The sequence below is a fragment of the Micropterus dolomieu genome, linkage group LG14 (genome assembly GCF_021292245.1).
Source record: "Micropterus dolomieu isolate WLL.071019.BEF.003 ecotype Adirondacks linkage group LG14, ASM2129224v1, whole genome shotgun sequence".
Classification (NCBI taxonomy): domain Eukaryota; kingdom Metazoa; phylum Chordata; class Actinopteri; order Centrarchiformes; family Centrarchidae; genus Micropterus; species Micropterus dolomieu.
The window spans coordinates 23121946-23137635 of record NC_060163.1 but is presented as its reverse complement, the minus strand read 5'-3'; the positions used below and the strand labels follow the sequence as shown (position 1 = coordinate 23137635).

General features: G+C 41.0%; 1 protein-coding gene and 1 long non-coding RNA gene across 4 annotated transcripts in view; one reads left to right on the top strand and one right to left on the bottom strand.

Moving 5' to 3' along the window:
* Positions 1–27: 27 nt before the first annotated feature.
* Positions 28–6286, bottom strand: LOC123983015. Its single transcript, XR_006828098.1, has 3 exons — positions 5934–6286; positions 4736–4831; positions 28–972 (listed from the first exon to the last, which is right to left on the bottom strand). It is a non-coding gene; the product is annotated as an uncharacterized LOC123983015 (long non-coding RNA).
* The window catches only part of skap1 (src kinase associated phosphoprotein 1), a 33642-nt gene continuing 23748 nt past the window's right edge, over positions 5797–15690 (top strand). Inside the window, exons 1-6 of one of the 3 annotated variants that reach the window (XM_046069079.1) lie at positions 5797–5981; positions 6658–6823; positions 8851–9279; positions 10368–10473; positions 11024–11049; positions 11264–11377. In XM_046069079.1, the coding sequence (XP_045925035.1) occupies positions 9240–9279; positions 10368–10473; positions 11024–11049; positions 11264–11377 (286 nt within the window). In that variant the 5' untranslated portion in view covers positions 5797–5981; positions 6658–6823; positions 8851–9239. Of the gene's footprint in view, positions 5982–6085; positions 6302–6657; positions 6861–8850; positions 9280–10367; positions 10474–11023; positions 11050–11263; positions 11378–15690 lie in introns of those variants that run through there. The other 2 variants (XM_046069080.1, XM_046069082.1) reach the window with 2 other exon arrangements.

Here is a 15690-nt window from a genome sequence, read left to right as displayed (position 1 = left end):
AATGACACCCACTTGTATTTTACTACATTTGAGTTAAATACTTTTAATTAAAACACACACATTTCTTTTTAAAAAACAGAGGGACTGAGTTAGCAATTTAACATTTCAGTGCTCATTTTGGCTTCTCCTTAAGATAAACGTTTGCTGGACCTGACCACCTAGTTTCATCTGATGCTAAAGGGGCAGCAGTTTCAATATTTGCACTGGGTGTTAGGTTTGTGCACACATTCTGCCCCAGCAGCTCTGGCCTGTTGGTGCCCTTTTTTCCTAAAGCTGAGGTTCACTCAGAGTTCAGGCACAAATGAATGCCGAGTCAATCTGTCAAGACACCAGAGTAGCTTTGAGAAGTCAACTCTAGGCCTCTCTCACTTTAGATTTTTGCAGGTATTGCGTTTAATATTTAGACTAAAGAGATTACAGGCCATTTAGACAATGTTCTGGTCTGTGCAAACTAAAAACATTTAGGGCCTCTGAAAAACATGTTACTAGGAAATGGAATTCAACCATTTGAAATATATCTGCATGAGTATGCACTTCTCTCACAACTATATTAAAAATTAATGCAGTTCCACTAATAGAAGTTACAGTTGAAATACCATACGGCCCATTACTGTAAATTAGAAAAGGGCTGAGAGGTTTGTTGTCATGCACTTCTTTATAAGCAAAAAGCTTCCTCTTCGCACGAGTCACAAGGCCAAGGACTAGGGAGGTGATAATCGATGTGGTGAATAGTGACAGATTCAACAACAAAAAAGGGGACGGTGCAGAAAACAAGTGTGGGACTTCATTCCAGAGGTGTGATCCCTGCCATCTTTGTAGGTAATACCTCAGCGCTTCCAGCGGGCTCTCCATCTGGAGGTGTCAGAGTCGGTGCCGCAGCCAACACTACGGAGACAGATGTTCAGCTGGGGGAGAGGAGGAGGAGGAGGAGAATGTTTTTCACCTTCGGATCAGCGTAGCCCTCTTTGCCTTCTGCCGGAGAATGTAGGGCAAGGAGAGGAGCAGAAAATGGTCAATAAGCACAGAGGCACAAGAGGGAAGATCCTACAGGGTCACACAAATAATGAAAAACTCCACAGCACAAACACCTGACTGCACAATCATGATGTCTTTTGATAACTCTTTCTCCTCAGATATGTTACACATCTTTAGCCTGCCCGGCCCCCACCCCTGCGCTTTGTTTGAGGTCAACCCAGTGCTGTTTGTACCCCATGCTGCTTGCAGTTGTTGCAGGCTCTTTTACAAGTCTATTGCCAGGCTCACTTCCTTGGTTTTCTACCAGTTCTCCTGTCGCATGTCACTCTGCAGGGTCCCAGGGCTTCAAAGGGAAACTAGATACAGTATTCATGGGGTAACGGGGGGTTGGACATCTAAGAGATACCACAGAAGAGTAATTTTTATTGGCAGATATCAAACTCAGCTATTTAGGTTGACACCATTTATCTATACAGTACATACTCTAGTTCGCTGGGAGGACACAGAGATAAATGGAGCGGCGAAGGAGAATTTAAGTGTAGGAGACACATTTTCACCAAACAGAGCAATATTAACAATATTTATAAAATAAAACACATTGGAACTTTGCAGGGATATAAGATAAGGTCATATTTCCATCATTGTCCCTGGTGTTTTATTACAGTTGGAAAAGGCATTTCGTGGCTGACCGAAAAAATATTGGAAAGCAAGAAGTGGGGCTGCAATTAACAATTATTTTAATTATTAATTAATTTGTAGATTTCTTTCTTGATTAGTCGTTCAGTCTAAGTGAAAAAATCCCAGCAAAATTTCCAAGAGGCCAAATGTCTTGTTATGTATGACCAACAGTCCAAAACCAAAAGATATTAATTTTGCTATTATGTAAGATAATTAAGAGCAACATCTGAGAAGCTGGAACCGTAAAAAATTTGGCATTTTTGCTTGAAATTGTATTGAAAAATAACTCAGAATAGTTCAATTAATTTTCTACTGATTATGTCACTAATTGTAGCAGCTCTGGTAAGAAGTATAAATGGGAAAATGTAATCATTAGAGTATAGACAATAATATATAAAATAATATATTGTATTAATTATTATTAAGGTACCCTAGACACCCAACGTTTGTGTGCTTTGCTCAAGGTGCAAACATCAATGAGTTAAAAGGTGACAATGCATTTGAATATCCATACATTTTATGTTATTAATATTTTAATGAAAACTAGACTTTTTAGCACTTCATAAGAAGGTGTTAATTTAAAAAAATCTAATAATGTGATTTTTATTCTGTAGACTTTTAACAATATTTATTTAATCATTTTCACACTGTTATTGTTGAAACCTTGTGGATAAACGCTGCCTAGTTATGAATGGCACACTCTCTTCTTCCTTTGTTATGGCACTGAGGCTCTTTTTAGCCCAGGGTGGGAGATTCTTGACAACCATCCCCCAACCGAGTCAGGCTCTATTGGATCTGGAAGCGCCAGCCGACCTGAAGCCCCAGCCTCCAGGGTCCCCCTGCGACTGCATCCTTTCCCCACTCCATCAGCATAGTAACTGAGAGAGACAAGTGACTTGGCTAGGGTTAACGTCTTAATACTCCCTGGGATTGCCTCCAGGATCCAAATGGCTACATCTAATAGTTTTCCTCCTCTGTGTGCCTGTCAGACCGCCATGACTATATGCCGTAAGAAAAACAGGACCAGCTGAGAGGCAGAGTAACGAAGCAGCACAATGAAATAATGAGGGGTGGTGAGGAAGAATAGAGTGCCCATGAAAGGTTTGATGTAAAGATACAGGTCGGAAGCGACGCTCGCTGCCCAGACACTGATGTCCCAACTGGCTGAATACTTTGCATGGAGAGCCTGTACACTTGAAATTAAACTGGCTTCTTCCTTTAGAGCCCAGGAGGGGAAAACCAGAACTCAATCAGTGTCACGTCACATGGTTCAAAGCGGCCAATTCGATGCTGCCAGGAGGTTGAGAAATGCAAGGTGACAGTTCATTTTACCAGTGACAGTGTGTCGGTCTCGCTTGCTGGTTCCCCAGTCAATTCCCAGCGAGCAGTGAAGGTTGTGCGTTGCAGGAGACAGACAGCATCCCCCCCCCCCCAGCACCACTCGTCGTCCTCACCACCACCACTCTCTCATCGACCCTGCTCTGCTTTGTATTCCAATTAACTGGACAGAGGGAGAGGCGGCAGTGTGCAGGATCACAGGCACAGGCAGACATATTCTTCTGGCGTCCTTCCAGTCTTTCAATCCCACTCCTATCAATAGTGCTGTGCTTCCCTTTTCCCTTCCTTTTCCCTTCCCTTTCCCCTCTCCTCGACAAGGGCCAGTTGTTCCACGGGGATAATTCATAGATTCTTCTTTAACAACTGCCTCTAGGGACAATGTCTTGAAAAATAGGTTCCTCTCATACATTCATATATCACATGTAATAGAGGTATGTAATCACTCAGTCGAGTCAACGCGCCGCTAGCTGTAACTGCTATCCTTAACAGACACCTCAAATAATGCTGAATTAATATTTTGAAATGGCTCATATATCCTAACATAACACAATTTGAATGATTTTATATTCAATGCGCTCAGGGCTAACACTGATTTGAGTACAAGCTGAGGTAACGTCCCCCACGAGTCAGTCAATACGCGGCTGACTGAAGGTTGTAGATTTAGCGCAACACATTTGCTCTTCTGTCTTTTGTGTCCTCAATCGATCATCACTTTTTACTTCACCACCGCCAAAGCCCCCCTACACTGACATATGTTTGAGCAATGGGTGGGTTGGGAATACAATGATTGTGAGGAAATCCGAAAAGTAAACTACCTCTTTTTATCTCCTCGAGCAACACAAACATTTACAACAGACCCTTAAGAATCAGGCCAAACACATTTTTCTTCTTATCAGGAGTTTAAATATTCAGTAACATGTTTAAATTAGGGCGACAATTGAGCACCAGCTTGAGATATTTGCTGCTGGAAAAGGTGACACATATACACACAGAGAGTGATTTATGCTGAGATTTTTAAAGCAAATGCAACTTTAGTCATCTCTCTTTTGTTTTTGTTCAATCATTTTTTAGCTTTTAACAGAATTTAACAGAACATTAATTCCTAATTTTGAGCTAAATGATGCTCCTCAACCACAACACTTTCTTATTTGAAATAAAAATCAAAGACAAACAGAGCCTGAAAGATAAGCATGTGTGCCTCACTATTTGTCCCTCTGGACTGTAAAAGAGTTTCTGCAATGCATTGTGGTGTGTGTGTGTGTGTGTGAGTTTGCAGGACATGATACACACACTCAAACGCACACCCTCCATGCCCCGGGGACCCTCCTGACTCCATCTCCTGACTCTATCAGATCAGAGAAACCTGCTGTCCCTCCCCACACCGCAATGCAAATGAAAAGGAATGCGCTGATAAAAGGCCAGATCCTAAAGATGAGAGGGCAGAAGGAGGACAGAGACAGCGAATGCTAAAGGGGGAGAGCCTCTTGGGGAGATGAGAGGTGGCGGAGGAGTCAGTGTTGGTAGTAGCGGGAGATCATAGCCTTGCTCCCCCTCAGCAGCGTTTGATACAGGGCTTTTGTCGCTCTTTCAGCGGTGCATTGTTGGGTGGTGTAATCCCCGTCGGATTACAAAGGGCTTCCCTTTTCATATGGGGCTGACCCAGCAGGCAGGTGGCTGGGGCTCTGTGGAGCTGTCAAGGGGAGGGAACCTCTTTTCTAGGGGAGGGGACCCCAGTTCCTCTTACCTTCACAGGGGCTTTTTGCTGGGAGGCCAGTCAGGCGCAGGTCAACATGGGGACAATTCTGACATGGGATTCAACTCGCCCTGACCCCGTGGTATCCTGTAGAGGAGTGACAGGGAAGGAGACCATCATAAAAATAGCATTCAACATGAAAGGCTGAAAATTATTACAATATGATTATGCACTGAAAGGAAACTGCTGCGGTTTTTTTCTATGTGGGAAAATATAGCTTTATTTAATAGTGAAAATGCAACAGCATGGTCATTTTTAACGATTCACACAAATTCAGCACCCAAAGAAAACATTTTAAGCATTACATGTCTTTCGAATGCAGGAACTAAAGTTGTCCATGGACACCGCTTTTTATTTTATTACAATTTAGACATGATTCAAAATTGCATTAAGACCCATTTCTGCTAAAAGACCTGTCAGTCTGTGAAATAGCAATTCATGTTGTGTATGTGTTTGTGTGACGCTGCCTAGGATGTGAAATAATTATCTTGTGAGCTTGAATACACATCCCATTTTTTAAAAGGCAAGATAAATATAACAGTCTTAATTGATATCTGGTGTATTCTGTCGATGTGAGCAGTGTCTGATTGAGCTTTTGTTTCTTGATGGCTTTCCTTGTAGTGTTTCAGAAAATACAGGATCAATAAGGTGTTAGTCAGCCCACCACTATATTTCTATTACTACTACCAATACCTCCTCTGCACTAATGTCAACCGTGTATATAAAAGCCCAGTCCAGTCCATCCCAGTGCTGTTCACCCTCTACTGGTAATACAAACCATTCATCTTTGCCCTGTCAGATATAGTGAGGGACAGATGTAGTAATGCTGCATTCAAGTGTCAGAAATACCCAATTAGTGGTGAATACTGTAAGATGTGTTATGTAGAGTAAATTATAGGAATTGAGCCTTAGCTATTACATCGTAGCATTACACGTCCCCACAATGGAAAAAAAGTTAATAAGTTACCTAGTGTACAATAAAAAAATATTTCTATTGATTTTGTAAAAACGTCGCAATGTGCTGTAACTTTGATTTCAGATTTTACAACCGCCTGAGGATTTGAGTACCTGAATGCAGCGCCTGCACGAAAAGTAGTGGGAAAACATGTAGTAATAATATCGCATTTCAAACATAATCTGCACCTTTATTGTAACGTTAGGCAAATATGTGGTAAATGTAAGAACTTACTCAAAAAATAACGGTGGAGGAAGAACATCGGCTGCCTTCAGAGACCAGGTAGGTTAATGTCAAACAAGCCAACGTTAGCTAATGTTGATTATAACTGCTGGCAGGTTAAACAAGCTAACGCATAACGGTCAACCGTTAGCCAACAGTACGCTAACGTTAGCTTAATACCTTCTCTGGATGGTAACTTCTGACAGTTTCAGGTGACGTTAAGCACAACATTTTCTTTCAGGAAACCTACATCGTGACATAAATTGTCATTTTCGGGCTACTATCGTTAATTAATTAGGTTAATTAGGTTGTGACAGCTCCATTCTCACCGCTAACAAAAGAGTATTTGACTGGGCTGTTGCTTGGAAAAGCTAACCAATGTGAGTGTTAGGACTTGTTTTTGGGCTAGAGGTCTGTAAAATATGTTACTTTCAACACTTTTTGTAGAATAAACGCGCAATATTTCTGACTGTATGAAAAATTATGATAAAATATATTATATTTCTGTATGCTGGCCTGCTACTTGCCTGTCTGTGTAGTTTCTGAGCTGCTGCTTGTGGTGTTTTTCGAGGGACCTCATTTGCCTGTTAGGGGGCCCCTCATGCAGCCCTGATCTCAACATTTAAATATATTTTTTTTTTTCAATTGAAGAAACTCCTAAATAGCTTTTTTTAATTATGTGGAACTTTATTGATCCCCATGGGAAAATTGTCTGTTTGCTCTTTTCACTTTGCAGGGAGGTCAAGCTTCAAAAGATCAGCAACAGAGCAGCACACCTGGAGATGGCAGGGATTCATTGTCTTTGAGCAACACAGACACTTCAGCAGTCCAGATTCTTACCAACCTGGACCTGTGAGCCCAGCAGAGTGTACTAAAACGGCTCTCTTTTAACCATCGCTGTGGTAATTTATGCTGCACACCAAGCCTGCTCCGGATAGGGTATTGTTCAGAGTACTGTTGCACGATATTGATAAAATCTAATATTGTGATGTTGATCATGAATATTGCAAAAACTATAATAATTTCTAAATTCTTAAAAAAAGGAAAAAAACAAGTTGATGGGCCCTGTTTCTGATACGTTTCCCCTTTGCTTGTTTCGTTGTCACCGGAGCCACACTCGTCTTCTTATTTTCTGTCCTTTCTTTTCTTTTGCTTCTCGCTTCACTTTTATTTTTTTCCATTTCTCTCTCTCTCTTCACTCACACACTGTCGAAGTATGCACACCATGGCTGTGTCCGAAATCCCCACTCATTCACAACTCCCTACCCCCTATGTAGGGAGTTGTATGTAAAGGACTGTATAGTGAGCGCAGCATTATTAAAACAACACTTTCGGACACTAATCTGATCATTATTTCGGACCCGTTAATTACATCATTGCTGTCGGACAATCAGTTGGTGACTGTTTTTTTTCCTATCAGCGCAATGCATGATGGACCATCAGTTGTACACTACTTTTCAAAATGCATTCTGGGATACATTGAGTGGACTATATAGGGTATAATAATTCTCACTATACATCCGGACAGCTTTACAAAATGGCGAGCTCACTATATAGTGAGTAGTGGGTGATTTCGGACACAGCCCTGATGCACACACATCACTAGGTATGCTCCATAGGGTATGTTAATGAAGTGGCTCGCATGTGACAGGGCCAGTTAAACAGGATCAGTATAGCGGTTTTAAGCAGACTCGAATTCAAACACAACTAAGCCACTATTGCATACTTTCTGCAACATTTTCGATATGATATTGCGCATCATGATATTGCCACCCTGGTTCAGAGGTTTCAGATATAAATCGGCTAATTCTCTTTGGCCAAAAACTCCACATATCCTTCATTATGAAACAGTGTCAGACCTAAATCCAATTCTTGAGAATAATGTTTAACTATGCTGAGCTCTACAAGAAGTAAACAGGAGGTATTCTATATAGCTATCCATTATAACAACCTGTTCCTCTTGACTGATGTACACGGCATGTGATCGGCCCATTTTGTGTCAAATGACGCGCCAAAACTCCCTGATGGAGAAAACCTGGGTTAAAGACTTATATGTAACATTTCTGCAATAAAATCTCAAAAAACGATGTCCTATTTAATAGATTTAGTTTTTTCCAACAATGTGAAACCCCATCTATAATTTTATTCAAGGTAACATGCATTTAATTTGGTTGCCTGTCAATGGCGTCCTATCCCCTTTACACTCTCTAGTCGCTATAACTTCTGGGGAAACTAGTTAGCCAGCCGCTGTTATGTTGCTGAGGCTGTCCCCATAACATTTTAATACATTACCTGTTCATGATTATGATTTCTACCTGAATCACATCAGATAGATTTTCCAATGATGGTTGTTTAACAATGAAGAATACAACTCCCACAATTCCATGCTTCTTCAGGACATCATCAAAGTCTGTCTTTTGTTGTTGTTTTAATTGAGAAAGCCCCAACCAGCAGAAATCACTTATGTGCCTTTAACAAAGAGAGAAAGTTGTTTACCACCGTCTTGATACCTATTATAGCCGATTAGCATTTTAGGTATGTCGTGCCAGCTAGCAGGTCTTTTGGTTGAATTTATAATGTAGGGGATTTTAGCATTATTTACAGAACTTCTAAATATAAATAAATTTATTAATATTATTATTTATATTATTAATAATATTAATAAATATAATTGGAAATACAAAAATATTGTCACAGGGATACACTTGTTTATTCATTTGATCATGAGAAATAGATTCCAAACGTCCACGTATTTAAAAGGGAAAGCATAAAAAGAGAGTCAGAGACATGTTGTTTCAGCAGCAGACACTTGTCATACCCAAAGTTTCTATACTTGTATTTTTTTAAGTGTTTCAACTGGGTCAATTTGTGATTCACTGCAAACACCTGCATAAAATCTGTGTGTTTTCTGTTCGTATCTTTGTCACAGGCAGTTTTGCTTTGCTCCAGTGGTGCTAAAGGTAGCCAACGTACAGGATCATGGCCCCTACTCAGACTTGCTTTGCGACAGTGTTATTGTAGGTCACACAAAAGGTTTTCTCAGTGTCAGTCAAACCTTGTCATCAGGAAGTTGTCTTTTATGTTCTGTGCCCCTGCGCCACCCGAGTTTGTGCAAATCTAGATGCATGCACGGAAGTAGGCTTTCAGAGCAAGAGGACACAGGTGGTTAGATGCTGTGTGTCAGGCTCTTGTTTCTGTCATGGAGCTGTAACAGTATGACAGAGGCTGGGTGTGAATAGGCTGCCTTGTGGAGTAAAAACAACGTGTGAAGGATCAGAAATAGTCTACACGATCAGCAAACTAAAGTGAAATCCAGGGATGGGGACAATCCCGAACGACATCAGGAGGCTTTTGGATGGTAATGTCTTTTCTTTTACTGTTAATAATACTTGTTTTGAACAGTACAGTTTTATCTTTCAATCCTGTTATTAAAGAAGTGTGTAACTATCGCAATGTTGTATAGGCGGTCACGTTTATGACAACAAAATGAGCATTTAAAATTTACAATTGACACGATTCCACTGGTTGTAAACACATAGAGCTCTAAGAAAGCTTTAAGTGACAAACTAAACACTTCCATTGCATAAAATCTTTGGTTTTATTTTTTATTTTATTGCTTAGAAAATGCTTGCCCCACGTTGTACAAAGAAAAGACCTTCGTTATGTACCGTAAACAGTTCCCAATACGGTGGCACCATGGCATTTACAACATTTGCATGTACTGCTAGGCCACAAACAGTGCCTTTGGAAGAACATTTGCATATGTTGGTCCGTTTGTGTAATGGAGTGAGGACATAAAGAAATTAATTCAGATAAGTGATGTGGGCAAACCTGTTTCACAAGCATGGGTGTTGCTTTACTGGGTGATAATATGACTTAAAATCAAGTCGCAGTTCAGCTCAATACCACGGTGAAAGAAAATATAAATCCTAATTACTTCCTGTTACATTTGAACATGTAATGTCTTACCACTATGTCTTACGGTTTAATTTTCACTAGTGAAGCCACACTAAGAGTAGTTTCATATTTTTAGGCAGCTTAAATTACTGCAGTCAGTATTTTCATTAATTTGCATCAGTGAGACTTATACTTCTATTTGAATGACATGTACAATACAGATAGTGGACTCCAAAACATACAAAGTTAAACTCAGGCCTGAGACCTTTTAATGAGAAACCAGGATCAAATCCAAAGATGTGAGGATTAAATGATCAAATATATGTACATAGAAATAAGTTTTTGTGTTGGGATGCATTATATTGTACAAGTGTTCATGTTGTTGTGACCACCTGCAGCTTGATTTCAGAGTTAACAGCACACTGCAGTTATCAAACTTTTCAGACATAAATTTTGAATTTTGTGTCTCGAACTTTGAATCCTTCAGACTTTGTGTCCTTCAAAAACCTCGATGAATGCCATGCTTACAGTGTTTTCTGTTGTCTTCAGACTGTGAGCTGTTTGTGTCAGATATACTTCAAGATGAGAACCTCAGTGAAGAATCCGAAGAGACACGGAAAGTCTTACTGAATAACTTCAGGGTCGTCCATACAAGGTGGGATTTTACCTCCAGAAGCAGCCTTAAATCAGTGTTCAGCGAGAGGCACAGAAACCCGCTTTACTAGTCAAGTGTCACAATGTAATTTCATGACACCATTATCTGAAGTTTGCCACACAAGATCCTTAATAGTTGCTGTAATTGCTTTAAACACAGTTTGCAAAATTACATTTGAAGGAACTCATTTAGTCTAATGGTGTCACCTTCAAGACTTAATTATTGTTCTTATTTATTAAACATTTTGAAAGATTTGTTTTGATCAGGATTATTTAATTGTAATGTGACATCATTTCCAAGTAAGAAGAACCCAAACAAACTGAAACTTATGTATGTGTGAGCGTTTGCTCCGGAAACAACTCCACTGGTGTTGCCTGCACTGCATGATAAGAGACACATTTCTCTGGTACAGAAAAGTTGTGGTTTTCTGGTCTTCTGTGCAGGAAACAATTGCTGAATTTGACAAGCAATACTGGGTTGCCTGACAAATGAAAGAACCTTTGCAATTCAGAGCAAAAGATTTTGATTTATGCTTGTTTTAATCTTACAGACACCCTGATGAATTCCCCTTTCCACGTAAGTAAAATTACCCTGAACAATCATCAAAGTATATGTACTTGTGTGTATATCTACAGTATGTATGTGTGTGATTACATACTCTGATAGAATTGTGTGCACAAAGTAGTGACATGTTTATAATGTACTGCTACTGAAAGATAAGTCCTCAAAGTATATTCCTACTTGACTCACTCACATTTTCTTTATCTCTCTTTCACCAACACATACACAGTCCCAGCGGAAGAAGACAGTTCTGATGACAACCGCAGTTCCAGTCTGGGTCGCTCTGCCCAATCAGACGACGCCTCATTAGCCTCAGACAACCAGGATGATGGAGCCTTTGACTGTAAGTTAACAATAGTTCTGATTCCCAGTGTGTGTGTGTGTGAGATGTTAGGCTATTTGCACAGTACAGAGAACTGAGCTCAAAAAGGCCTTCCCAGCATCAGTTAAAGAAAAAAAGAAAGCAGCAGACACCTTCCCAGATTTTATGTATCTTTAAACACGTACCATGTAGTTTAACCAAGGACAATGGAGGGAAATATAAACCCCAATAATGAAACTTACATGTCTGTATTATCTGTGGGAACAACAGTGTGCGAGGAATTCTGCACCGACAAGGTAAAAAGGAGGGAGTCGGTGTCACAGGAGACAATGCGGTATTCCTCTGAGAGAACTGAACAAATGCTGTGACACCTACGCCTCGCCACAGGAAGCGCAGTCAACCTTTTTGCTGTATATTGTTGCTCGCCATCTGAATTTGAAAAAAAACAGACTACTTCTGTAAGATTTCCCCCTACCTTGCTGGTGACATCAGTGACTCCTCCTTCCCTCCCTCGACTCTCCTCTCCCTCCTGGCCGGTGTGCAGGTGGGCCATCCTGATGCTAGAGAAAGGGGTCTACAAAGAGGCTGGATTGGGGACCTAGAGCTCCCTCCAGTGGCAGATCCTCAGCTCCTGATCTGTCCCCTTGAGCTGTGTGAGTGGACTGTGGGAGGCATGGAGGCAGCCCACACAGAGAGGAGGCTTTGTAGCTGTAGGCTAATGCAGTGATTGATTGACCCCGAGTCCCTCTATTCTTTCACAACCGGGTTTGAAATACAACACTGTACCTGAGGGGCCATGTGTGTTCCATCCCTCTCTCCCTTTATCAATCTTTCTCTCTATCTTCCTTTCTTGGACTTGCCCTCCCTCCCATTCAGACTTTTTGTATTTCTGCGCCAGCTAATAGCCCTTGACGTGACATGCCGCAGGTGGGCATTATTGACTCGTTTGCCGCAGGTACCCATCTATACTGTTCGCTTTCTTTCAGCTCTTTTTCCTGAGGTAAAGCTGGAATAATGTGGAATTTCCCACTAAGAAAAATGAACACGTTGTTACTGGTGTAATGCCAGCTGGATGTAGTCAAAAACTATCGCCTTATTTGGAAATGGCATAATGAACTCTTCTGTCCTCTGCCCGCAGAAGATAACAGCCGCCTTTCTCTGCAACTTTGGAAAAACAGAGTAAACAAATCACGGCAGATGGTGGGAAGATAGACCGCAAGACAATGATAATTCATTTTTTTGAATTGTTCATTTTAGAATAAACAAGGCGAGATTTCCTTTGGGGAAACAAAGAAAATCAAACTATAAAATGCTTTAAAAATTTCCCTTAAGGCTATAATGGTAACACGCCCAGCTACAAACAACGCCGTCTGTTACTGTGGATGCGTTAGTTGTTAAAGCATTGTGTCACACCATTGTTGGAGTTAAATGTGAGAAATAGCCAATTATGCAGCAGTACCAGAATCTTTTTTTTCTCTCTTTCATTTGCATTTTTGCTTTGGATATCGACAACTAATGTCCCTCGACACTAAACAACTACGCTTAAAAAAGCACACATTTTGTCGCCGGATCAATAATGATAACACTTGATTCTGTAAGAAAAATCCGTCTTTTTATTGCTGGGGTACTGTGACCATGTTAGCGTAGTGAATGGCCTGTGTCCTCACTGAAAAGGGCATGTGGAGTTCATAGTTCATTCTCTGTTCACTGCCAGTTGAAAGAAACGGCTCACACTTTCCTGCTGGACGATCTGTTTCAATGGGAGGAGGGAGTGTTTGTGGAAAATAATGGCACGAACACTTAATGAAATCAGTGACATTTTTGGAGGAACAATCATCCATGGTGACAGTTTTAAATTTTCTTTTTCCCAACCCCAACTTTTGTTGCACAAATTAATGATAATTTTGTGATTTAGAGAATAGCGTTTGACTACAAGGATTTTTTTCTTTTTCTTCTCGTGAGTTGAATTGTGTTAATATATATAAGCCTACTGTACACAATAGAGACTTTGTGACTTGGAGAATGTATTATCCATGGTAATCGCCTGCCTGCCTTCGCTGCTCTCTGTTCCCTAACCAGAGAGTGAGTGAGTGTGAAGTCGATGGCTGCTTTTACACGCAGGAGGAGCCTGTGCCGTTTGATTAGATGCGGTGGCCTGTTGTCTTCAGCGGACTGGGTGACACGAGATTTGTAATGGCTGACAGGAACAGATGGAGCCTCCATTGTTAGCCCGGGTGTCTGCATGGTAATGTGAACTGAGTTTCACCCGCCGACCGCACCGGTGACCTGACCACGCCTGCAGCCTCACCCCAGCCTCGTCTGCCCCTTTTAGCACTCTCTGCCTCTCTCTCTCTCTCTCTTTCTCTCTCTCTCTTTGCTATTTGGGGCTCACACACATTTTCAGCATTTTTGTTTCACTCCCTCCATCACACACTCCTTGCCATTCCAGAACATTTAGCATACGTAAACAAATATATGCACAAAATGTCTCCCTCTGGCGTGTAGAATATCTTTTACACACACACACACACACACACACAGACCCCAGGAGACAGCCGGAGATGTGTGGCTTTTAGCCGTGTCATGCTGTTTGCAGGTCAAGTTTACGAAGTTGAAATGGCCTGTTTGTTTTTTCTTTGATTGGGGAAGCACCGCTGGGCGCTCGGGGATGTTTGCGCTGAAGCTGCAGCGATGACAGAGTACTGCAGGAAGAGCTTTGTTACAGGAGGCGTGCAGAAAAGATGACACTTTTGATACGTCTCCCTCTTCGCCTTTGTGGTCGTAATGATTCTTTTATGATGTACTATACAGCCTGTATTTGCCCAGGTGTGGATGTTGGTCCTAAAGAATCAGGTCACTTTATCTGTATGTGATTTGGTGTTTGCTTTTCAATTATGATCCTACATACAGGATGATCATTTACTGTAGATAATCTGTATGTAATATAATCCTTTAGATTTTTAAGAAATGTCTTGGAGGTCATTCAGTTTGACACATTGGCAGGTAGGGCTGCGATTATTCTGTTGATTATATTCTTGATTAATCAATTAATCATTTAATCAATTAAGATTTTCAGTTAACCGTCACATTAGTTAAAGTAAAGCTTCACATCCTTATAATTGAAAAGCTGGACCGAGGTTAGTTTGGTATTTTTGCTTAAAAAATTACAAACGATCAATTATTAGTTTTGTGTGATATTGTGAAGGCCTATTTAAAGAATGCAAGAATGTGATTCCTCTCCGTGATTACTGTGCCGGCCCAATTTCCTAAACCTATTACTTGCGATAGAATACAGTAGGATAACCAATTTGAAGTTATGTCTCGCTGTTGCCTGTTTCTCATTTGAATATAAAGAGCCAATGCATAGTAGCAACATTATCACACTTTGCTGGTAAATAGAATATTAAATCTAAATTTTTGTCATTTTGGCTGAAGCTTGAAAAAGTGATATAAGTCAAAGTGCTTTTGAGGGAGCATGCCCAGATTGGCTGGTGAAATAAGAAAAACAGTGCCAGCTGACAGATTGATGTTCCGTTAGAGGGTTAATCAGCGATGTTTAAGGTGCCAACTGGCCTTGTCTGTGTTTGAAGTTGAATTAAGTCATGGAGAAGTTTCTGGGTGCTTTGCAGGGGATGGGGTGACATTAAAAGAATAAGAGACACAGACAGAAATGCTGAAACCGTGCTGAATAAACTGCTTTGTATCGTTTATCCCAGTTTGTCTTGTTTGCATGCAGCACCTGGACAGTATTATGCGTCTGCATAGATGACCCTCTCCCAGGTTTGTTGGTCTGTGGTCATGCTGTCTGCCCACATACTGAACTTCTGACCCTTGGCCTCTTTCTTGGCCAACCTGTGACCTGTCTGCACTCAGTCCAGAGTTGTGTGAATGATCGCTCGTCCCGTCACAGAACAACCATCAGTCACAAAGTTTCTTTGGACTCGTTGATGGCCATCTACTGTATCCATCCGTCGCAATATCTGCCTGGAGATTAATTTTTCACAGCATTCATCGGTGTATGGATTTTGTGACATTTAGATAGCGGCTGCTAGTTTGCAAAGAAGCGAGGAATATGTTAATAACCTCCACTCTCTCTCATTCTCCTTTCCTTTCCTCTCTCTCAGTTGCTGCCTGTGTGCTTTTCTTGGAAGACACACACACATTACGAGGCAGGAGCAGGCTCTGTGCATCGCTGTGAATGCTTGCCACCAGGGTTCAAAAGTTCACACTATTCCCCTAGGGCTACTGTGCTGCTGCAGATGCTGATAGTCTTTTTCTCTCTCTCTCTCTCTCTCTCTCTCTCTCTCTCTCTCTCTCTCTCTCTCTCTCTTCCC